This window comes from Babylonia areolata, chromosome 21 (assembly GCF_041734735.1).
Source record: "Babylonia areolata isolate BAREFJ2019XMU chromosome 21, ASM4173473v1, whole genome shotgun sequence".
In the NCBI taxonomy this organism is placed as follows: domain Eukaryota; kingdom Metazoa; phylum Mollusca; class Gastropoda; order Neogastropoda; family Buccinidae; genus Babylonia; species Babylonia areolata.
Genome location: NC_134896.1, coordinates 2,406,351 through 2,431,499, shown reverse-complemented (window position 1 = coordinate 2,431,499; position 25,149 = coordinate 2,406,351). Strand labels below are relative to the sequence as shown.

Here is a 25,149-nt window from a genome sequence, read left to right as displayed (position 1 = left end):
CTCTACAAAACATCTCCCTCCATCTCTACAAAACATCATCGCCCTCCATCTTTGTCTCTACAAAACATCTCCCTCCATCTCTACAAAACATCTCCCTCCATCTCTACAAAACATCTCCCTCCATCTCTACAAAACATCTTCGCCCTCCATCTCTGTCTCTACAAAACATCTCCCTCCATCTCTACAAAACATCATCTCCCTCCATCTCTGTCTCTACAAAACATCTCCCTCCATCTCTGTCTCTACAAAACATCTCCCTCCATCTCTACAAAACATCATCGCCCTCCATCTCTGTCTCTACAAAACATCTCCCTCCATCTCTACAAAACATCTCCCTCCATCTTTGTCTCTAAACATCTCCCTCCATCTTTTTCTCTATGAAACGTCTGCCTCCATCTTTGCCTCTTCAAAAAAGCATCTCCCTTCCTCTTTTTCTCGGTAGAAAGACTCCTTTTTTTCTCTATAAAACGTCTGCCTCCATCTTTGTCTCTTTAAAATGTCTGACTCCATTTTTTCCCCTTCAAAAAGCATCTCCCTCAGTCTTTTTCTCCCTAAAATATCTTTCTTCCTTTTTCTCTATAAAACATCTGCCTCCATCCTTTTCTCTGTAAAAAGACTCCATCCTCTTTCTCTATCTCCTTCCATCTTTATTATACATCTCCATCCATCTTTACTATACATCTCCCTCCATCTTTACCTCCATCTTTATTATACATCTCCCTCCATCTTTGTAATACACCATCTTTATTATACATCTCCCTCCATCTTTGTAAAACATTCCCTCCATCTTTATCTATAAAAAAAAAAGTCTCCCTCTCCATCTTTGTTTCTATGAAACATCTCCCTCCATTTATTCTCAATAAAAAAACATCTACCTCCATCTTTGTCTCTATAAAATGTCTGCCTCTCATCTTTTTCTGTGAAACGTCTGTCTCAATCTTCTTCTCTGTAAAATGTCTTCCTCATTTTCTCCATAAAACAGCTCCCATCTTTTTCTCCATAAAACATCCCCCTCCATCTTTTTCTCTGTGAGCATTTCACTGTATTCATCTCCCTTCATCTTTTTCTCTGTAAGCATTTCTCTGTAAACATCTCACTCCATCTTTTTCTCTGTGAGCATTTCTCTGTAAACATCTCCCTCCATCTTTTCTCTGCGAGCATTTCTCTGTAAACATCTCCCATCTTTTTCACCATAAAACATCCCCCTCCATCTTTTTCTCTGCAAGCATTTCTCTGTAAACATCTCACTCCATCTTTCTCTGTGAGCATATCTCTGTATTCATCTCCCTCCATCTTTTTCTCTGTAAGCATCTCCCTCCATATCTCTCTGTAAACATCTCCGTCCATCAATTTCTCCATAAAACATCTCCCTCCGTATTTTCCTCCACAAAACATTTCCCTCCACCTTTTTCTCTCTGAGCATTTCTCTGTAAACATCTACCTCCATCTTTTTCTCCATAAAACGTCTCCGTCCGTCTTTTTCTCTGTAAGCAAATTCTCTGTAAACACCTCGCATCTTTTTCTCCATAAAACATTTCCCTCCATCTTTTTCTCTGTGAGCATTTCTCTGTAAACAATTCCCTCTATATTTTTTTCTCTGTGAGCATTTCTGTGTAAACTTCTCCCATTTTTTTCTCCATAAAACATTTCCCTCCACCTTTTTCTCTGTAAGCATTTCTCTGTAAACATCTCCATCTTTTTCTCCATAAAACATCTCCTTCCATCTTTTTCTCTGTGAGCATTTCTCTGTAAATATCTCCCTCCATCTTCTCTGTAAACATCTCCCTCCATCTTCTTCTCTGTAAACATCTCCCTCCATCCTCTTCTCTATGAGCGTTTTTCTGTAAACATTTCCATCCATCTTTTTCTCCATAAAACGTCTCCCTCCATCTTTTTCTCTGCAAGCATTTCTCTGTAAACATCTTCCATCTTTCTCTGTAAAAATCTCCATCTTTTTCTCTGTAAACATCTCCTCCCATCTTTCTCTGTAAGCATTTCTCTGCAAACATCTCCCTCCATCTTTCTCTGTAAGTGTAAGCATTTCTTTGTAAAAAAAAAAAAAAATCTCCATCTTTCTCTGCAAGCATTTCTCTGTAAAAATCTCCATTTTTTTCCTCTGTAAAAATCTCCATCTTTTTTCCCTCTCTGTAAGCATTTCTTTGTAAACATCTCTCTCCATCTTTCTCTTTCTCTGTAAACATCTCCCTCCATCTTTCTCTTTAAGCATTTCTCTGAAAACATCTTCATCTTTTTCAAAGTAAGCATTTCTCTGTAAACATCTCCTCCCACCTTTCTCAGTAAGCAGTTCCATCAGTCTTTTTCTCTGTAAACATCTATCCGTAAATGTCTTCCTCAATCTTTTTCTCTGTAAACACCTTCTTCCATCTCTGTCTCTCAATATCTCCTTCCACCATTTTCTCTCTCCACCCCAACCCCCACCCCATCTCTGTAAACATACTCCCAGTTTTGCTTTTCAGTTTTATTTTTATCAGTGAACTAGCTTTAAGTTCTCTTAATACAAATAAAGATGAAAACTTCCTTTTTGATTTTTTTTTCTTAACACGTGCCCTTTACGCAGTGAGCAAGTCAGAAAGAAACACACATGCATGTATTCACAGATATGCATGGGTGCATACATGCACACACACACTCTCATCTGAAACTTCACTTTCATTTTTGTCCTTCACTGTTGAAGTTCTAAAAGCAAGGGGGTGGGGGGAATGTGAAATATACTATTTCATCATAAAGGCCGTGCACGGGACTCTACAGGAATCAAAACACTACCCACAAAAAATAACAATAGATAAACTAAATAAAAGGATGCAAGCAGGTGCAGTCCTTCAAAGTACTGCCACATTCATTGTTTTGCACAAAAAAGGAGAAAAAAAAAGCCACTATGCTTTGAACACAGGATTATGTACAACAAAGAAAGAGAGCAAATTTGTACATACATCTTGATTCAAAGTGAAACCCGCCTGTATGGAACAGAAAATACCCCTTGCTTTCAACACACTCAACATTTCAACACACCACGTAACCTGCAGTGAAAACTTATCTGTTATCACCATACTTCTTATCACTGTGGCTTGGTCTGCATATTTAACCAGCACAAGAAAAAAAGACGCAGCTAAATCACTTGGAAATGATGTGTATTAATTCTTCAAACATACATTTCACTGAGTCCTAATTTTAGAAAAAGAATAGAGAGAGCAAACAGCTTGAATTGAAAACAAAAATTAACAAGAACACAAAAACCGAAATGAAAGTGAACAGATGCCAAACAAGTATGAAAAAACAACAACAAAAACCCAAAAACCCGGAAGTCTTAACTTCGGTGATTAGTGTTGAAAGCAAACCACAAAAGAACACAAAAAGCAAGTGAGTGATGGTGGAACGGGACTGGCACAACATACACACACTGCCACATCAGTGCCTCTGCTCTCTGGTTACCATGGCTACTGTATGCATCGCTGCAAGGACAAAGGTCACATGTGGATGCAAGGCACACATAACCGGGGCTGTGATCAACTAACCCAGACATTCACACACACATGCACACCAGTCTCTACCCTAGACATTCACACACACATGCACACCAGTCTCTACCCTAGACATTCACACACACATGCACACCAGTCTCTACCCCAGACATTCACACACACATGCACACCAGTCTCTACCCCAGACATTCACACACACATGCACACCAGTCTCTACCCTAGACATTCACACACACATGCACACCAGTCTCTACCCTACACATTCACACACACATGCACACCAGTCTCTACCCCAGACATTCACACACACATGCACACCAGTCTCTACCCCAGACATTCACACACACATGCACACCAGTCTCTACCCTAGACATTCACACACACATGCACACCAGTCTCTACCCTACACATTCACACACACATGCACACCAGTCTCTACCCCAGACATTCACACACCATCAACACCAGTCTCTACCCTAGACATTCACACACCATCAACACCAGTCTCTACCCTAGACATTCACACACCATCAAAACCAGTCTCTACCCTAGACATTCACACACCATCAAAACCAGTCTCTACCCCAGACATTCACACACACATGCACACCAGTCTCTACCCCAGACATTCACACACACATGCACACCAGTCTCTACCCTAGACATTCACACACCATCAACACCAGTCTCTACCCTAGACATTCACACACCATCAACACCAGTCTCTACCCTAGACATTCACACACACATGCACACCAGTCTCTACCCTAGACATTCACACACACATGCACACCAGTCTCTACCCTAGACATTCACACACCATCAAAACCAGTCTCTACCCCAGACATTCACACACACATGCACACCAGTCTCTACCCCAGACATTCACACACACATGCACACCAGTCTCTACCCTAGACATTCACACACACATGCACACCAGTCTCTACCCTAGACATTCACACACCATCAACACCAGTCTCTACCCTAGACATTCACACACCATCAACACCAGTCTCTACCCTAGACATTCACACACCATCAACACCAGTCTCTACCCCAGACATTCACACACACATGCACACCAGTCTCTACCCTAGACATTCACACACACATGCACACCAGTCTCTACCCTAGACATTCACACACCATCAACACCAGTCTCTACCCTAGACATTCACACACCATCAACACCAGTCTCTACCCCAGACATTCACACACCATCAACACCAGTCTCTACCCCAGACATTCACACACACATGCACACCAGTCTCTACCCTAGACATTCACACACCATCAACACCAGTCTCTACCCCAGACATTCACACACCATCAACACCAGTCTCTACCCTAGACATTCACACACCATCAACACCAGTCTCTACCCTAGACATTCACACACCATCAACACCAGTCTCTACCCTAGACATTCACACACCATCAACACCAGTCTCTACCCCAGACATTCACACACACATGCACACCAGTCTCTACCCTAGACATTCACACACACATGCACACCAGTCTCTACCCTAGACATTCACACACCATCAACACCAGTCTCTACCCTAGACATTCACACACCATCAACACCAGTCTCTACCCCAGACATTCACACACCATCAACACCAGTCTCTACCCCAGACATTCACACACACATGCACACCAGTCTCTACCCTAGACATTCACACACCATCAACACCAGTCTCTACCCCAGACATTCACACACCATCAACACCAGTCTCTACCCTAGACATTCACACACCATCAACACCAGTCTCTACCCTAGACATTCACACACCATCAACACCAGTCTCTACCCTAGACATTCACACACACATGCACACCAGTCTCTACCCCAGACATTCACACACCATCAACACCAGTCTCTACCCTAGACATTCACACACCATCAACACCAGTCTCTACCCTAGACATTCACACACCATCAACACCAGTCTCTACCCTAGACATTCACACACCATCAACACCAGTCTCTACCCCAGACATTCACACACACATGCACACCAGTCTCTACCCTACACATTCACACACACATGCACACCAGTCTCTACCCTAGACATTCACACACCATCAACACCAGTCTCTACCCCAGACATTCACACACCATCAACACCAGTCTCTACCCCAGACATTCACACACCATCAACACCAGTCTCTACCCCAGACATTCACACACCATCAAAACCAGTCTCTACCCCAGACATTCACACACACATGCACACCAGTCTCTACCCTAGACATTCACACACCATCAACACCAGTCTCTACCCTAGACATTCACACACCATCAACACCAGTCTCTACCCTAGACATTCACACACCATCAAAACCAGTCTCTACCCTAGACATTCACACACCATCAAAACCAGTCTCTACCCCAGACATTCACACACACATGCACACCAGTCTCTACCCTACACATTCACACACACATGCACACCAGTCTCTACCCTAGACATTCACACACACATGCACACCAGTCTCTACCCTACACATTCACACACACATGCACACCAGTCTCTACCCCAGACATTCACACACACATGCACACCAGTCTCTACCCTAGACATTCACACACCATCAACACCAGTCTCTACCCTAGACATTCACACACACATGCACACCAGTCTCTACCCTAGACATTCACACACACATGCACACCAGTCTCTACCCTACACATTCACACACACATGCACACCAGTCTCTACCCTAGACATTCACACACCATCAACACCAGTCTCTACCCTAGACATTCACACACCATCAACACCAGTCTCTACCCCAGACATTCACACACCATCAACACCAGTCTCTACCCTAGACATTCACACACCATCAACACCAGTCTCTACCCCAGACATTCACACACCATCAACACCAGTCTCTACCCTAGACATTCACACACACATGCACACCAGTCTCTACCCTAGACATTCACACACACATGCACACCAGTCTCTACCCTAGACATTCACACACCATCAACACCAGTCTCTACCCCAGACATTCACACACACATGCACACCAGTCTCTACCCCAGACATTCACACACACCTCCCCAGCATTCACAGTGACACAATGCTCCAACACACACCTCCCCAGCATTCACAGTGACACAATGCTCCCACACCTCCCCAGCATTCACAGTGACACAATGCTCCAACACACACCTCCCCAGCACTGACAGTGACACAATGCTCCAACACACACCTCCCCACCACTGACAGTGACACAATTCTCCAACACACACCTCCCCAGCATTCACAGTGACACAATGCTCCAACACACACCTCCCCAGCATTCACAGTGACACAATGCTCCAACACACACCTCCCCAGCATTCACAGTGACACAATGCTCCAACACACACCTCCCCAGCATTCACAGTGACACAATGCTCCAACACACACCTCCCCAGCATTCACAGTGACACAATGCTCCAACACACACCTCCCCAGCATTCACAGTGACACAATGCTCCAACACACACCTCCCCACCACTGACAGTGACACAATGCTCCAACACACACCTCCCCAGCATTCACAGTGACACAATGCTCCAACACACACCTCCCCACCACTGACAGTGACACAATGCTCCAACACACACCTCCCCAGCACTGACAGTGACACAATGCTCCAACACACACCTCCCCACCACTAACAGTGACACAATGCTCCAACACACGCCTCCCCAGCACTAACAGTGACACAATGCTCCAACACACACCTCCCCAGCACTAACAGTGACACAATGCTCCAACACACGCCTCCCCAGCACTAACAGTGACACAATGCTCCAACACACACCTCCCCAGCATTCACAGTGACACAATGCTCCAACACACACCTCCCCAGCACTAACAGTGACACAATGCTCCAACACACACCTCCCCAGCACTAACAGTGACACAATGCTCCAACACACGCCTCCCCAGCACTAACAGTGACACAATGCTCCAACACACACCTCCCCAGCACTAACAGTGACACAATGCTCCAACACACACCTCCCCAGCACTAACAGTGACACAATGCTCCAACACACGCCTCCCCAGCACTAACAGTGACACAATGCTCCAACACACACCTCCCCAGCACTAACAGTGACACAATGCTCCAACACACGCCTCCCCAGCACTAACAGTGACACAATGCTCCAACACACACCTCCCCAGCATTCACAGTGACACAATGCTCCAACACACACCTCCCCAGCACTAACAGTGACACAATGCTCCAACACACACCTCCCCAGCACTGACAGTGACACAATGCTCCAACACACACCTCCCCAGCACTAACAGTGACACAATGCTCCAACACACACCTCCCCAGCATTCACAGTGACACAATGCTCCAACACACGCCTCCCCAGCACTAACAGTGACACAATGCTCCAACACACACCTCCCCAGCACTGACAGTGACACAATGCTCCAACACACACCTCCCCACCAGACAGTGACACAATGCTCCCACACACACCTCCCCAGCACTGACAGTGACACAATGCTCCAACAGCACACCTCCCCAGCATTCACAGTGACACAATGCTCCCACACACACCTCCCCACCACTGACAGTGACACAATGCTCCAACAGCACACCTCCCCAGCATTCACAGTGACACAATGCTCCAACACACACCTCCCCAGCACTGACAGTGACACAATGCTCCCACACACACCTCCCCACCACTGACAGTGACACAATGCTCCAACAGCACACCTCCCCAGCACTGACAGTGACACAATGCTCCAACACACACCTCGCCACCACTGACAGTGACACAATTCTCCCACACACACCTCCCCACCAGACAGTGACACAATGCTCCCACACACACCTCCCCAGCATTCACAGTGACACAATGCTCCAACACACACTTCCCCAGCATTCACAGTGACACAATGCTCCCCCACACACCTCCCCAGCACTGACAGTGACACAATGCTCCCACACACGCCTCCCCACCACTGACAGTGACACAATGCTCCCACACACACCTCCCCACCACTGACAGTGACACAATGCTCCAACAGCACACCTCCCCAGCACTGACAGTGACACAATGCTCCCACACACACCTCCCCACCACTGACAGTGACACAATGCTCCAACACACACCTCCCCAGCATTCACAGTGACACAATGCTCCAACACACACCTCCCCAGCACTGACAGTGACACAATGCTCCAACACACACCTCCCCACCACTGACAGTGACACAATGCTCCAACACACACCTCCCCACCACTGACAGTGACACAATGCTCCAACAGCACACCTCCCCAGCACTGACAGTGACACAATGCTCCAACACACACCTCCCCAGCACTGACAGTGACACAATGCTCCAACACACACCTCCCCACCACTGACAGTGACACAATGCTCCAACACACACCTCCCCACCACTGACAGTGACACAATGCTCCAACAGCACACCTCCCCAGCACTGTTTCTTAATTCTTTCTGTTTTTACAATAAGAATACTAGTTATTACCTGCAGTGTGTGGATGTATGTATGAAACGATGTATGTGATATTTTTTACATTTGTATCTTCGTAATATTTGTAGGGGCTGTTGTTGGCTTTTACAGTTATGGTCCCCATGTTGTTTACTTGTTTATGTTGTGATAATGCACCTGACCAAATTTCTCCAGTTGGAGATAATAAAGTTATTCTTATCTTATCTTATCTTACAGTGACACAATGCTCCAATGTGTGCCTCATGATGATGTAATACGACTGTGACTGACTGAGAGTGTAGAACATTTTGCCACATGTGTGTCTCATGATGATGTAATACGACTGTGACTGACTGAGAGTGTAGAACATGATGCCACATGTGTGTCTCATGATGATGTAATATGACTGTGACTGACACAGAGTGTAGAACATGATGCCACATGTGTGTCTCATGATGATGTAATATGACTGTGACTGACACAGAGTGTAGAACATGATGCCACATGTGTGTCTCATGATGGTGTAATATGACTGTGACTGACAAAGAGTGTAGAACAAGATGCCACATGTCTCACACTTGTCAAACTCTCCACAGTCTAATACCTGTCAAACTAATACCTGTCAAACTCTCCGCAGTCTCACACTTGTCAAACTCTCCAGTCTCACACTTGTCAAACTCTCCACAGTCTAATACCTGTCAAATCCTCCACAGTCTCATCTTGTCAAATTCTCCAGTCTCATCTTGTCAAACTCGCCAGTCTCATCTTGTCAAACTCTCAACAGTCTAATACCTGTCAAATTCTCCACAGTCTCATCTTGTCAAACTCGCCAGTCTCATCTTGTCAAACTCTCAACAGTCTAATACCTGTCAAATCCTCCACAGTCTCATCTTGTCAAACTCGCCAGTCTCATCTTGTCAAACTCTCCAGTCTCATCTTGTCAAACTCTCAACAGTCTAATACCTGTCAAATCCTCCACAGTCTCATCTTGTCAAATTCTCCACAGTCTCATCTTGTCAAACTTGCCAGTCTCATCTTGTCGAACTCTCCAGTCTCATCTTGTCAAACTCTCCAGTCTCATACTTGTCAAACTCTCAACAGTCTAATACCTGTCAAATCCTCCACAGTCTCATCTTGTCAAACTCGCCAGTCTCATCTTGTCAAACTCTCAACAGTCTCACACTTGTCAAACTCTCCAGTCTCATCTTGTCAAACTCTCAACAGTCTCACACTTGTCAAACTCTCAACAGTCTCACACTTGTCAAACTCTCCAGTCTCATCTTGTCAAACTCTCAAGTCTCACACTTGTCAAACTCTCCACAGTCTAATACCTGTCAAATCCTCCACAGTCTCATCTTGTCAAACTCTCAACAGTCTCACACTTGTCAAACTCTCCAGTCTCATCTTGTCAAACTCTCCAGTCTCATCTTGTCAAACTCTCAACAGTCTCACACTTGTCAAACTCTCAACAGTCTCACACTTGTCAAACTCTCCAGTCTCATCTTGTCAAACTCTCCATCTTGTCAAACTCTCCAGTCTCATCTTGTCAAACTCTCCATCTTGCCAAACTCTCCAGTCTCATCTTGTCAAACTTTCCAGTTTCATCTTGTCAAACTCTCCATCTTGTCAAACTCTCCAGTCTCATCTTGTCAATCTCTCAGCAGTCTCATCTTGTCAAACTCTCCAGTCTCATCTTGTCAAACTCTCAACAGTCTCATCTTGTCAAACTCTCCAGTCTCATCTTGTCAAACTCTCAACAGTCTCACACTTGTCAAACTCTCCAGTCTCATCTTGTCAAACTCTCCAGTCTCATCTTGTCAATCTCTCAGCAGTCTCATACTTGTCAAACTCTCCATCTTGTCAAACTCTCCAGTCTCATCTTGTCAATCTCTCAGCAGTCTCACACTTGTCAAACTCTCAAGTCTCATCTTGTCAAACTCTCCAGTCTCACTCGCCAGTCTCATCTTGTCAAACTCTCAACAGTCTCACACTTGTCAAACTCTCAACAGTCTCACACTTGTCAAACTCTCCAGTCTCATCTTGTCAAACTCTCAACAGTCTCACACTTGTCAAACTCTCAATAGTCTCACACTTGTCAAACTCTCAACAGTCTAACAAACTCTCAACAGTTTCACACTTGTCAAACTCTCAACAGTCTCACACTTGTCAAACTCTCAACAGTCTCACACTTGTCAAACTCTCAAACTCTCCACAGTCTCACACCTGTCAAACTCTCAAACTCTCCACAGTCTCACACTTGTCCAATTCTCCACAGTCTCACACTTGTCAAACTCTCAACAGCCAAACACCAACGATCCTGAGATGACTGAAATCTGTTTCATGACTGATTCCAATACTTTTCAGTAGAACAACTTCATGCTGCAGGTTCTGTAACACCAGACAGCTGACCCATGCCCCAAACTATGATCAGAGACAGTCCTTAATGCATCAAATACTTACAAAATATGGCAAGAGACAGTCTTAAACGCATCAAATACTTACAAAATATGACAAGAGAGTCCTAAACGCATCAAATACTTACAAAATATGACAAGAGACAGTCCTAAACCAAAGTGAGACAGCATCAAATATAACAAAATATGACAAAAGACAGTCCTAAACCAAAGGGAGATAGACAGCATCAAATACTTACATCCTTTGCTTCTGCTTCCAGTTTTTCCAAGGTGGTCATCACATCACTTTCCTCATCATTGGCCATGCCTGTGGGCGTGCCTGCTGTTCCATTGTTGGTGGTTGTCACTGCTGCTGACTTCAGGTTTTTGAACTGAAACAGTCATCACTGCTGACTTCAGGTTTCTGAACTGAAACAGTCATCACTGCTGACTTCAGGTTTTTGAACTGAAACAGTAATCACTGCTGACTTCAGCACTTCTGACTTCAGGTATTTGAACTGAAACAGTCATCACTGCTGACTTCAGGTATTTGAACTGAAACAGTCATCACTGCTGACTTCAGGTCTTTGAACTGAAACAGTCGTCACTGCTGACTTCAGGTTTTTGAACTGAAACAGTCATCACTGCTGACTTCAGGTTTTTGAACTGAAACAGTCATCACTGCTGATTCAGGTTTTTGAACTGAAACAGTCATCACTGCTGATTCAGGTTTTTGAACTGAAACAGTCATCACTGCTGACTTCAGGTTTTTGAACTGAAACAGTCATCACTGCTGACTTCAGGTATTTGAACTGAAACAGTCAGGGTGGTCAGCAGGAAGGACTGCAAGTGGTCATAAATAATGACGGTTATAACTGTTGTCAATCTTTATCTATGTGAGTAATTACTATTATAACTACCATCAATCTTTCCATTATGTAAATAATGACCAGTATAACTGCCATCACTCTTTCCCTTATGCAACTGTCAGTCATTCAGTGCTACTCTGGTGTAACCAGTCAATGTTACCCAGAGGTAACTACTGTCTACACTGCACTGTCCAGGTGTAACCAGTCAATGTTACCCAAAGGTAACTACTGTCTACACTGCACTGTCCAGGTGTAACCAGTCAACGTTACCCTAAGGTAACAACTGTCCACACTGCACTGTCCAGGTGTAACCAGTCAATGTTACCTGGAGGTAACTACTGTCCACACTGCACTGTTCAGGTGTAACCAGTCAATGGTAACCAGAGGTAACTACTGTCCACATTGCACTGTCCAGGTGTAACTAGTCAATGTTATCCAGAGGTAACTACTGTCCACACTGCACTGTCCAGGTGTAACCAGTCAATGTTTCCCAGAGGTAATTACTGTCCACACTGCACTGTCCAGGTGTAACCAGTCAATGTTACCCTAAGGTAACAACTGTCCACACTGCACTGTCCAGGTGTAACCAGTCAATGTTACCCTAAGGTAACTACTGTCCACATTGCACTGTCCAGGTGTAACCAGTCAATGTTACCCTAAGGTAACTACTGTCCACACTGCACTGTCCAGGTGTAACCAATGTTTCCCAGAGGTAACTACTGTCCACACTGCACTGTCCAGGTGTAACCAGTCAATGTTACCCTAAGGTAACAACTGTCCACACTGCACTGTCCAGGTGTAACCAGTCAATGTTACCCTAAGGTAACTACTGTCCACACTGCACTGTCCTTGTGCAACCAGTCTATATTACCCAGAAGTAATTACTGTCTACACTGCACTGTCCAGATGTAACCAGTCAATGTTACCCAGAGGTAATTACTGTCCACACTGCACTGTCCAAGTGTAACCAGTTAATGTTACCCAGAGGTAATTACTGTCCACACTGCACTGTCCAGGTGTAACCAGTCAATGTTACTACCCTAAGGTAACTACTGTCCACATTGCACTGTTCAGGTGTAACCAGTTAATGTTACCCAGAGGTAACTACTGTCCACATTACACTGTCCAGGTGTAACCAGTCAGTGTTACCTGGTCTCTATTGTTTCGTTTTTTGCATCAGTTTGTTATAATTTTCTCGTTTCAAATAAATAACAAGAGAGGCAAGGCCTTCAAGACTCACTTGTGATAAGTGAAGTCACCTAGCATTAATTACAGAGTACTTTCCCTTTTTTACTATCTGCACCAAAACGTTTGCAAAATAAATAAAAATTCCATGCTTAGCAAAAGAAGTTCCTGTTTCAACAAAAAAATGATAATAATAACTCCTCTTGCTGTTGTGTCAGAATAAGAGGTCAGAGTGCCAAGTTTAGAGATTACAAAAAATATAAATATAACAGTAAATGCAGTTTGCATATAATTAGGCTTCTTTTTTTAAATTTTTTTGTGCCCATCCCAGAGGTGCAATATTGTTTTAAACAAGATGACTGGAAAGAACAGAATTTTTCCTATTTTATGCCAAATTTGGTGTCAGCTGACAAAGTATTTGCAGAGAAAATGTCAATGTTAAAGTTTACCACGGACAGACAGACACACGGACACACACACACACACACAGACAACCAAACACTGGGTTAAAACATAGACTCACTTTGTTTACACAAGTGAGTCAAAAAAGACAAGCTTCTTTCACAGACATGCTATCAGAAATATACAATGTGACTTAAGTGAACTCCTGCAAATATACATGTTCCCAAAGTTTAGTGTAACTGACCTGAGGATTGTCCTTGGCCAACAAGCTGATCTTGCTCCAGGCTTCATCTCGCTGCTTGGCCTTTTCTTTCTCCCTGCAACACCACCACCACCACCTGGTGTTAAACTGTTCCTTTCATCAACACCACCCGGTGTTAAACTGTTCCTTTCTTCAACACCACCCGGTGTTAAACTGTTCCTTTCATCAACACCACCCAGTGTTAAACTGTTCCATTCTTCAACACCACCACCACCCAGTGTTAAACTGTTCCATTCTTCAACACCACCACCACCCAGTGTTAAACTGTTCCTTTCTTCAACACAACCACCACCACCCAGTGTTAAACAGTTCCTTTCTTCAACACCACCCAGTGTTAAACTGTTCCTTTCTTCAACACCACCACCACCACCCAGTGTTAAACTGTTCCTTTTTCTACAACACCAACACCACCCAGTTTTAAACTGTTCCTTCCTTTCCACCTGGCTTCTTTCTTCAACACTACCCAGTGTTAAATTGTTCTTTTCTTCTACCACCACTACCCAGTGTTAAACTGTTCTTTTCTTCTACCACCACTACCCAGTGTTAAACTGTTCTTTTCTTCTACCACCACTACCCAGTGTTAAACTGTTCTTTTCTTCTACCACCACCACCGAGTGTTAAACTGTTCCTTTCTTCAACACCACCCAGTGTTAAACTCTTCATTCCTTTCTTCAACACCACCACCACCACCCAGTGCTAAAACTGTTCCTTTCTTCAACACCACCACCACCACCCAGTGCTAAAACTGTTCCTTTCTTCAACACCACCCAGTGTTAAAACTGTTCCTTTCTTCAACACCACCCAGTGTTAAACTGTTCCTTTCTTCAACACCACCCAGTGCTAAACTGTTCCTTTCTTCAACACCACCCAGTGTTAAAACTGTTCCTTTCTTCAACACCACCCAGTGTTAAAATTGTTCCTTTCTTCAACACCACCACCACCACCCAGTGCTAAAACTGTTCCTTTCTTCAACACCACCACCACCACCCAGTGTTAAAACTGTTCCTTTCTTCAACACCACCCAGTGTTAAAATTGTTCCTTTCTTCAACACCACCAACACCACCCAGTGTTAAAACTGTTCCTTCCTTTCTTCAACACCACCAACACCACCCACTGAACACTGACCAACAGCACTGACACCCAGCTGGAGACAGACAGGACAAAAACACAGACTAACTTTTGCCGCTCCGCCTTGTACTGTTGTGTGCAGTCATCAAACAGTTTCTGGTTCATCTCCATGAACAGCTTAAGGGCATTGTAGATCAAGCCATGGATGGTCCTGCAATGTCCAGCACACTGTGTCAGTCACAGGCTGTCATCTGACGTCATGAGACACATGTGGCATCATGTCCTGCACTCTGTGTCAGTCACAGTCATATTACATCATCAAGAGACACACATGTGGCATCATGTTCTACACTCTGTGTCAGTCACAGTCATATTACATCATCATGAGCCACGCATGTGGCATCATGTCCTACACTCTGTGTCAGTCACAGTCAGTCATATTACATCATCATGAGCCACGCATGTGGCATCATGTTCTACACTATGTGTCAGTCACAGTCATATTACACCATCATGAGGCACACATGTGGCATCATGTTCTACACTCTGTGTCAGTCACAGTCAGTCATATTACATCATCATGAGCCACGCATGTGGCATCATGTTCTACACTGTGTGTCAGTCACAGTCATATTACACCATCATGAGACACACATGTGGCATCATGTTCTACACTATGTGTCAGTCACAGTCAGTCATATTACATCATCATGAGGCACACATGTGGCATCATGTTCTACACTCTGTGTCAGTCACAGTCAGTCATATTACATCATCAATAGACACACATGTGGCATCATGTTCTACACTCTGTGTCAGTCACAGTCATATTACATCATCATGAGACACACATGTGGCATCATGTTCTACACTCTGTGTCAGTCACAGTCATATTACATCATCATGAGGCACACATGTGGCATCATGTTCTACACTCTGTGTCAGTCACAGTCAGTCATATTACATCATCATGAGGCACGCATGTGGCATCATGTTCTACACTATGTGTCAGTCACAGTCATATTACATCATCATGAGGCACACATGTGGCATCATGTTCTACACTCTGTGTCAGTCACAGTCAAATTACATCATCAATAGACACACATGTGGCATCATGTTCTACACTCTGTGTCAGTCACAGTCATATTACATCATCATGAGGCACACATGTGGCATCATGTTCTACACTCTGTGTCAGTCACAGTCAGTCATATTACATCATCATGAGACACACATGTGGCATCATGTTCTACACTGTGTGTCAGTCACAGTCATATTACATCATCATGAGGCACGCATGTGGCATCATGTTCTACACTATGTGTCAGTCACAGTCATATTACATCATCATGAGACACACATGTGGCATCATGTTCTACACTCTGTCAGTCACAGTCATATTACACCATCATGAGACACACATGTGGCATCATGTTCTACACTCTGTGTCAGTCACAGTCATATTACATCATCATGAGACACACATGTGGCATCATGTTCTACACTCTGTGTCAGTCACAGTCATATTACACCATCATGAGACACACATGTGGCATCATGTTCTACACTCTGTGTCAGTCACAGTCATATTACATCATCATGAGACACACATGTGGCATCATGTTCTACACTCTGTGTCAGTCACAGTCATATTACATCATCATGAGGCACACATGTGGCATCATGTTCTACACTCTGTGTCAGTCACAGTCATATTACATCATCATGAGGCACACATGTGGCATCATGTTCTACACTCTGTGTCAGTCACAGTCATATTACATCATCATGAGGCACACATGTGGCATCATGTTCTACACTCTCGGTCAGTCACAGTCATATTACATCATCATGAGACACACATGTGGCATCATGTTCTACACTCTCGGTCAGTCACAGTCATATTACATCATCATGAGACACACATGTGGCATCATGTCCTACATTCTGGGTCAGTCACAGTCATATTACATCATCATGAGACACACATGTGGCATCATGTTCTACACTCTGTGTCAGTCACAGTCATATTATATCATCATGAGACACACATGTGGCATCATGTCCTACACTCTGGGTCAGTCACAGTCAGTCATATTACTCCCTTTGTCATTATAAATGTTCCTCCCCACCACCCTCCATCATGAGAGAGAGAGACACATACACACAGAGGGAGATGGAAAGATAAGATTTTTTTTTTTAAATCATTGGAATCTACATCATTTAGTGATTTACTGTTTTGTCAATCATGAAATGAGTAACCCTTAGTTACTGTAACACTCTACAACTGGCTGAACATAAAAACCCTTAGTTACTGTAACACTCTACAACTGGCTGGGCATAAAAGCCCTCAGTTACTGTAACACTCCACAGCTGGCATGGCATAAAAGCCCTTAGTAACTGTAACAGTCTACAACTGGCAGAACAATAAAGTCCTCAGTTACTATAACAGTCTGCTATCAGTCAAGAACCAGTTCATCCACGTCCTCTCTGCTGCTATCTTTCCGTTTTGCTTGACTTCAATCCCAACTAGAAACTCTCCTGTCCATGCCAACACCAGGTATCTCACACAAAAAAGCTCCAACAATCTCAAAAAGCTTAAAACCAAAACAAAAAAAAAAAAAAAAACCGGCTTCAACTAGATTTTCAAATCAGAAACCTTTCAGTCAAACAAGGTCAGATAAAAAATATAAGCATAAAATTTAAAAGCAATGTCATGCAATACAGCCAAGAAGTTCACTGCATGGGCACACAAATGGCATAAGCTGCCCTGAATGAGATAAAACTCCAGAATAGTTACTCTTGAAAAGGTGGTATTATATATGTATGACTTGAGAAACAAAAGCTGATCAACAGGTGACAGACAGATACCAAGATATACAACACATTTATACAGACAATTATGTGCGGACTGACACACACACAAATCACAACTAGAATCTATGATCTTTTTGTCAGCTGTTCACATTTCAGTTTCTTTCTTTTCTCTCACTCTTTTATTTTTTTTTAAAATTTTATACAAACTTCCAATAAAACCTTTTTACTTCTTCTGCTTAACCCTTACGCCACTTCAGTTAATCAGCCTGTCTGGAGTGAAACTTGGTCAGCTTAGCCAGAGCACAGATGGAAACTGCTGGTGCAAGAGATTGACGGAGACACATGGGGGTTGCTGTACTCTTAACTACTACATATCTTTGGAACCACTCAATCAATCCTGCTGCTTTTTCCTTTCTATTAATGCAAAGAGATTGCAGTATATTGTAAATACTTCTTGTGAAAGTCGATGATTATTTTCGCACACTGCACCCCGCTTGAAGCAGTAACACACTGCCTTTTCTGTGCATGGCTTTCTTCATCTTCACTAGTGCCATCAGTGTCAGTTTTGTCATTTGGCAAATCAACACTGCCATCAAATTCTTCCCCTGAGTCACTATCAGCAGCAAACTGAGAGTGTGGACTTTCATCCATTATAATATTTACAGCGTCAGCTAAAGTATACTGACGTAAAGCACAAATTCCATTAGAAGTACTGTTAAAAAAAAAGAAGGCAATATGATATCCAGGCTGAAAGTGAAGGACTGACATTTCACTTTTTGTAAACATTGTGACTTTGTGTGATTCAGGACAGAGAAGAGCATCGTGGGAAGTCACTCTAATAGTTCTGTAGGTGGGCGTCACCTTCAGGTCGAATCACACTGCCTCAAGTGGCGAAAGGGTTAAGTCTTTTTTTTTTCTGCACCACTGAAAACCCTTTTTTGAGGGGGAAAGTCATAGCAGCCTGGTTTTTTTTTTCACATAATAGGTTTGTCTCAGAAATGGAAAACAACACATCTGAAGGCAAGATTTCTCCACAAAGGGGAAAACTGACACAAATAAAACACCAAGAGAGAGAGAGAGAGAGAGAGAGATGGGGGAAGGCAGGAAGGTGGAAGAAAGCCAGAAGAAGGAAGTCTTACTTGTTCCAGTGCTCTTTGCTTCTGTACAGAGCGGGGAACATGAGGGGCATAACGCTGGACACATTGTCACTGATCAGACTCAAGATGTATTCGTTATTCCAAAAATACAGGGCGCGCTCTGCTACCTGGGGACCAGAACAGAACACACACAACACCGTCACACCACCTCACCAGTAACACCAGGTTTAACATTCACACCACCTCACCAGCAACACCAGGTTGTAACATTCACACCACCTGGCCCACAACCCTGGGTCATGAGATTCATACCACCTGACCCACAACCCTGGGTCATGAAATTCACACCACCTGGCCGACAACATCAGGTCGTGAAATTCACACCACCTGACCCACAACACTAGGTCATGAAATTCACACCACCAGACCCACAACATCAGGTCGTGAAATTCACACCACCTGACCCACAACACTGGGTCATGAAATTCACACCACCAGACCCACAACATCTGGTCGTGAAATTCACACCACCTGACCCACAACACTGGGTCATGAGTCACACCACCTGACCCACAACATCAGGTCGTGAAATTCACACCACCTGACCCACAACACCAGGTCATGAGTCACACCACCTGACCCACAACACCAGCTGTGAGATTCACACCACCTGACCTACAATTCTAGGTTACAAGACCCAGGGTATTTTGTCAGTTTGATCAAAAGCAGAAGCAGGCAGCACAGTGGTGAAACTAACTCAGTCCATACAAACAGAAGCATACAGACACTGATTCAACTGGAAACTGGCAGGATACACTGTGCTGAAAAGAAACCAAACAAGTGACAACACTCCATGAAAAGTGGACTCTGTAAAGAGCATGCCAAGGAAAAAACAACATCTATAAACTGAACTGGACCCTTTCCCTCTTGACCATGACCTTTACACAGGGAAAAACCAACAGCTATATATAGACCGATCTGGATCCTTTCCCTCTTGAGCATGACCTCTACATAGGGAAAAACCAACAGCTATTTGTAGACTGAACTGGGCCCCTTCCCTCTTGACCATGACCTCTACATAGGGAAAAACCAACAGCTATATATAGACCGATCTGGATCCTTTCCCTCTTGACCATGACCTCTACATAGGGAAAAACCATCAGCTATATATAGACTGAACTGGACCCTTTCCCTCTTGACCATGACCTCTACATAGGGAAAAACCATCAGCTATATATAGACTGAACTGGACCCTTTCCCTCTTCACCATAACCTTGACATAGGGAAAAACCATCAGCTATATATAGACCGATCTGGATCCTTTCCCTCTTGACCATGACCTCTACATAGGGAAAAACCATCAGCTATATATAGACCGATCTGGATCCTTTCCCTCTTGACCATGACCTCTACATAGGGAAAAACCATCAGCTATATATAGACCGATCTGGATCCTTTCCCTCTTGACTAGACTGATCTGAACCCTTTCCATCTTGACCATGACCTCTACATAGGGAAAAACCAACAGCTATATATAGACTGATCTGGAACCTTTCCATCTTGAACATGACCTCTACATAGGGAAAAACCAACAGCTTTCCCTCTTGACCATAACCTCTACATTGGGAAAAACCAATGTCTATATATAGACTGATCTGGACCCTTTCCCTCTTGACCATGACCTCTACATGGGAAAACCCAACAGCTATATATAGACTGATCTGGACCCTTTCCCTCTTGACCATGACCTTTACACAGGGAAAAACCAACAGCTATTTGTAGACTGAACTGGACCCCTTCCCTCTTGACCATGACCTCTACACAGGGAAAACCAACAGCTATATATAGACTGATCTGGACCCTTTCCCTATTGACCATGACCTCTACATAGGGAAAAAAACCCAACAGCTATATATAGACTGATCTGGACCCTTTCCCTCTTGACTAGACTGATCTGAACCCTTTCCATCTTGAACATGACCTCTACATAGGGAAAAACCAACAGCTTTCCCTCTTGACCATAACTTCTACATAGGGAAAAACCAACATCTATATACAGACTGATCTGGACCCTTTCCCTCTTGACCATGACCTCTACATAGGGAAAAACCATCAGCTATATATAGACCGACTGGGACCCTTTCCCTCTTGACCATGACCTCTACAGAGGGAAAAACGAACAGCTATATATAGACTGATCTGGATCCTTTCCCTCTTGACCATGACCTCTACATTGGGAAAAACCAACAGCTATATATAGACTGATCTGGACCCTTTCCCTCTTGACCATGAACACAATGCTGACAAGTGAACAATCTCATGTAAATCACCTAACATAATCATTAAAGGTAAATCACCTGACATGTTGAAGTTAAATATTAAAGGTAAATCACCTAAAATTTTAGAGGTAAATCACCTAATATGCTGAAGGTAAATCACACAGAATATTAAAGGTAAATCACCTAACATGATAAAAGTAAATCACCTAACATGTTGAAGGTAAATAAAAGGTAAATCCCCCAACATATTAAAGGTAAATCACCTAACATGCTGGAGGTAAATCACCTAACTTGGATCTAACTATAAAAGGTAAATCACCTAACATATTAAAGGTAAATCACCTCACTGGTGGCATGTAAGCAGTCTACATGCTGTGGTCTACATCAAGAGGGATTTGCCCGACAATATCCTTTATAAGTTACCACTGCACCCCTCAAAGACAAAATCATCATTAAAAATAAATTGAAATAAAATATATCAAATAGAAAAGGATATATGGAGCTAAGAAAATGGGACATGACAGGCCATTTGAAAGCAATGATGTGCTTTCAATAAGGTCAGGAGGGAAATGGTTAAAACTCAACACCACAAGCTGAAATGAAATGACATGCATCAATCAGAAGTAAAGGCAGATAAGCACAGAAAAGCATGGTCAACATATTTCACTGTTAAACTGCAAACCATTCATTTCAGCAGACATCATTTCACCAAAAAATTGTCTTGTACCCATTATCAAACTAACACTGTTTGAGCCAAACTGGGTTATCATGTACAAACATAGTGATGTCACTCATGACATCATCAGAAGAAGCGAAATAATTCTGGAAGGCTGAAAATTCATGTAATTGACCTAGAGTGGTATATATCTCGACCATTTTCTCAGTTTTTGGCTCGACTGTTCTGGATACTGATTTATGACTTGAAACATCACTTTCTATTGGGTTTTTTCTTCCATCTAGAATTGATGGGAACAGTCTTCAACATTTTCTGCTACATTTGAAATAACATACGTGACCAATAGGGAAAAACAAACAGGATCAACCCTGGTTTATTCAAACAATTAAACATTATCTGACTGCTCTTCTCCTGGTTTTTCTTTTCTTAAACTAATCCAGTTTTCTCTCTCCAAAGTCCTCAAAACCTATCTGATCCAAAATTGTTTTACTATGTTTTCATTGATTCCCTTTTGATTATAACTGGTATCCTTTGGACAACCTGGGAAAGGTGACAAAGCAGTAGCCAATGCTATGTAGGCACATAGAAAGAACACACAAGCACACAGACACACATCAGGAAAGGCATGCACAGGACCAACAAAAGACATGGGGGTAGAGGCGCCCAAAATGGGGGCTTACTTATTCCAGTGCTGTTTGGTTTTATACAGAGCTGGAAACATCATGGGCAGAATGGTGCCTACATTGTCACTGATAAGACTCAGAATGTATTCGTTATTCCAGTAGTACAATGCTCGCTCTGCTACCTGCAAAACAGGCAGCATATCAAACTCAGTCGGTTTGTCCCTGCAAAACAGACAGCACACATCACTCTTTCTTTCTTTCCCTTCAAAACAGACAGCACACATCACTCTTTCTTTCTTTCCCTTCAAAACAGATAGCACACATCACTCTTTCTTTCTTTCTTTCTTTCCCTTCAAAACAGACAGCACACACCACTCTTTCTTTCTTTCTTTCCCTTCAAAACAGACAGCACACACCACTCTTTCTTTCTTTCTTTCCCTTCAAAACAGACAGCACACACCACTCTTTCTTTCTTTCTTTCCCTTCAAAACAGACAGCACACATCACTCTTTCTTTCTTTCTTTCTTTCCCTGCAAAACAGACAGCACACATCACTCTTTCTTTCTTTCCCTTCAAAACAGACAGCACACATCACTCTTTCTTTCTTTCTTTCCCTTCAAAACAGACAGCACACATCACTCTTTCTTTCTTTCTTTCTTTCCCTTCAAAACAGACAGCACACACCACTCTTTCTTTCTTTCTTTCTTTCCCTTCAAAACAGACAGCACACACCACTCTTTCTTTCTTTCTTTCCTTCTTTCCCTTCAAAACAGACAGCACACACCACTCTTTCTTTCTTTCTTTCCCTTCAAAACAGACAGCACACATCACTCTTTCTTTCTTTCTTTCTTTCCCTTCAAAACAGACAGCACACACCACTCTTTCTTTCTTTCTTTCTTTCTTTCCCTTCAAAACAGACAGCACACACCACTCTTTCTTTCTTTCTTTCTTTCCCTTCAAAACAGACAGCACACACCACTCTTTCTTTCTTTCTTTCCCTTCAAAACAGACAGCACACACCACTCTTTCTTTCTTTCTTTCCCTTCAAAACAGACAGCACACATCACTCTTTCTTTCTTTCTTTCCCTGCAAAACAGACAGCACACATCACTCTTTCTTTCTTTCTTTCTTTCCCTGCAAAACAGACAGCACACACCACTCTTTCTTTCTTTCTTTCTTTCCCTTCAAAACAGACAGCACACACCACTCTTTCTTTCTTTCTTTCTTTCCCTTCAAAACAGACAGCACACACCACTCTTTCTTTCTTTCTTTCCCTTCAAAACAGACAGCACACATCACTCTTTCTTTCTTTCTTTCTTTCCCTTCAAAACAGACAGCACACACCACTCTTTCTTTCTTTCTTTCCCTTCAAAACAGACAGCACACACCACTCTTTCTTTCTTTCTTTCCCTTCAAAACAGACAGCACACATCACTCTTTCTTTCTTTCCCTTCAAAACAGACAGCACACATCACTCTTTCTTTCTTTCTTTCTTTCCCTTCAAAACAGACAGCACACACCACTCTTTCTTTCTTTCTTTCCCTTCAAAACAGACAGCACACATCACTCTTTCTTTCTTTCTTTCTTTCCCTTCAAAACAGACAGCACACATCACTCTTTCTTTCTTTCTTTCCCTTCAAAACAGACAGCACACACCACTCTTTCTTTCTTTCTTTCTTTCCCTTCAAAACAGACAGCACACACCACTCTTTCTTTCTTTCTTTCCCTTCAAAACAGACAGCACACACCACTCTTTCTTTCTTTCTTTCCCTTCAAAACAGACAGCACACACCACTCTTTCTTTCTTTCTTTCCCTTCAAAACAGACAGCACACATCACTCTTTCTTTCTTTCTTTCCCTTCAAAACAGACAGCACACACCACTCTTTCTTTCTTTCTTTCTTTCCCTGCAAAACAGACAGCACACATCACTCTTTCTTTCTTTCCTTCTTTCCCTTCAAAACAGACAGCACACACCACTCTTTCTTTCTTTCTTTCCCTTCAAAACAGACAGCACACATCACTCTTTCTTTCTTTCTTTCTTTCCCTTCAAAACAGACAGCACACATCACTCTTTCTTTCTTTCCCTTCAAAACAGACAGCACACATCACTCTTTCTTTCTTTCTTTCCCTTCAAAACAGACAGCACACACCACTCTTTCTTTCCCTTCAAAACAGACAGCACACATCACTCTCTTTCTTTCTTTCTTTCCCTTCAAAACAGACAGCACACACCACTCTTTCTTTCTTTCCTTCTTTCCCTTCAAAACAGACAGCACACATCACTCTTTCTTTCTTTCCTTCTTTCCCTTCAAAACAGACAGCACACATCACTCTTTCTTTCTTTCTTTCCCTTTAAAACAGACAGCACACATCACTCTTTCTTTCTTTCTTTCCCTTTAAAACAGACAGCACACACCACTCTTTCTTTCTTTCTTTCTTTCCCTTTAAAACAGACAGCACACATCACTATTTCT

The 25,149-nt window shown here is 43.1% G+C and overlaps 1 protein-coding gene across 4 annotated transcripts in view; it reads right to left on the bottom strand.

Annotated features, from left to right (window-relative positions):
* The window catches only part of LOC143296524 (serine/threonine-protein phosphatase 2A 56 kDa regulatory subunit gamma isoform-like), a 62,527-nt gene that overhangs the window by 8,635 nt on the left and 28,743 nt on the right, over positions 1 to 25,149 (bottom strand). For 3 of the 4 annotated variants that reach the window (XR_013057152.1, XM_076608525.1, XM_076608523.1), the window contains exons 12-16: positions 19,138 to 19,262; positions 15,288 to 15,389; positions 14,092 to 14,164; positions 11,652 to 11,783; positions 2,952 to 2,975 (exon numbers count right to left, since the gene is read on the bottom strand). Coding sequence is in view for 3 of the 4 variants with exons in the window: in XM_076608525.1 (XP_076464640.1) it covers positions 2,952 to 2,975; positions 11,652 to 11,783; positions 14,092 to 14,164; positions 15,288 to 15,389; positions 19,138 to 19,262 (456 nt within the window). In the remaining variant the exon portion in view is untranslated. The remainder of the gene's footprint in view (positions 1 to 2,951; positions 2,976 to 11,651; positions 11,784 to 14,091; positions 14,165 to 15,287; positions 15,390 to 19,137; positions 19,263 to 25,149) is intronic. The other variant, XM_076608524.1, reaches the window with a different exon arrangement.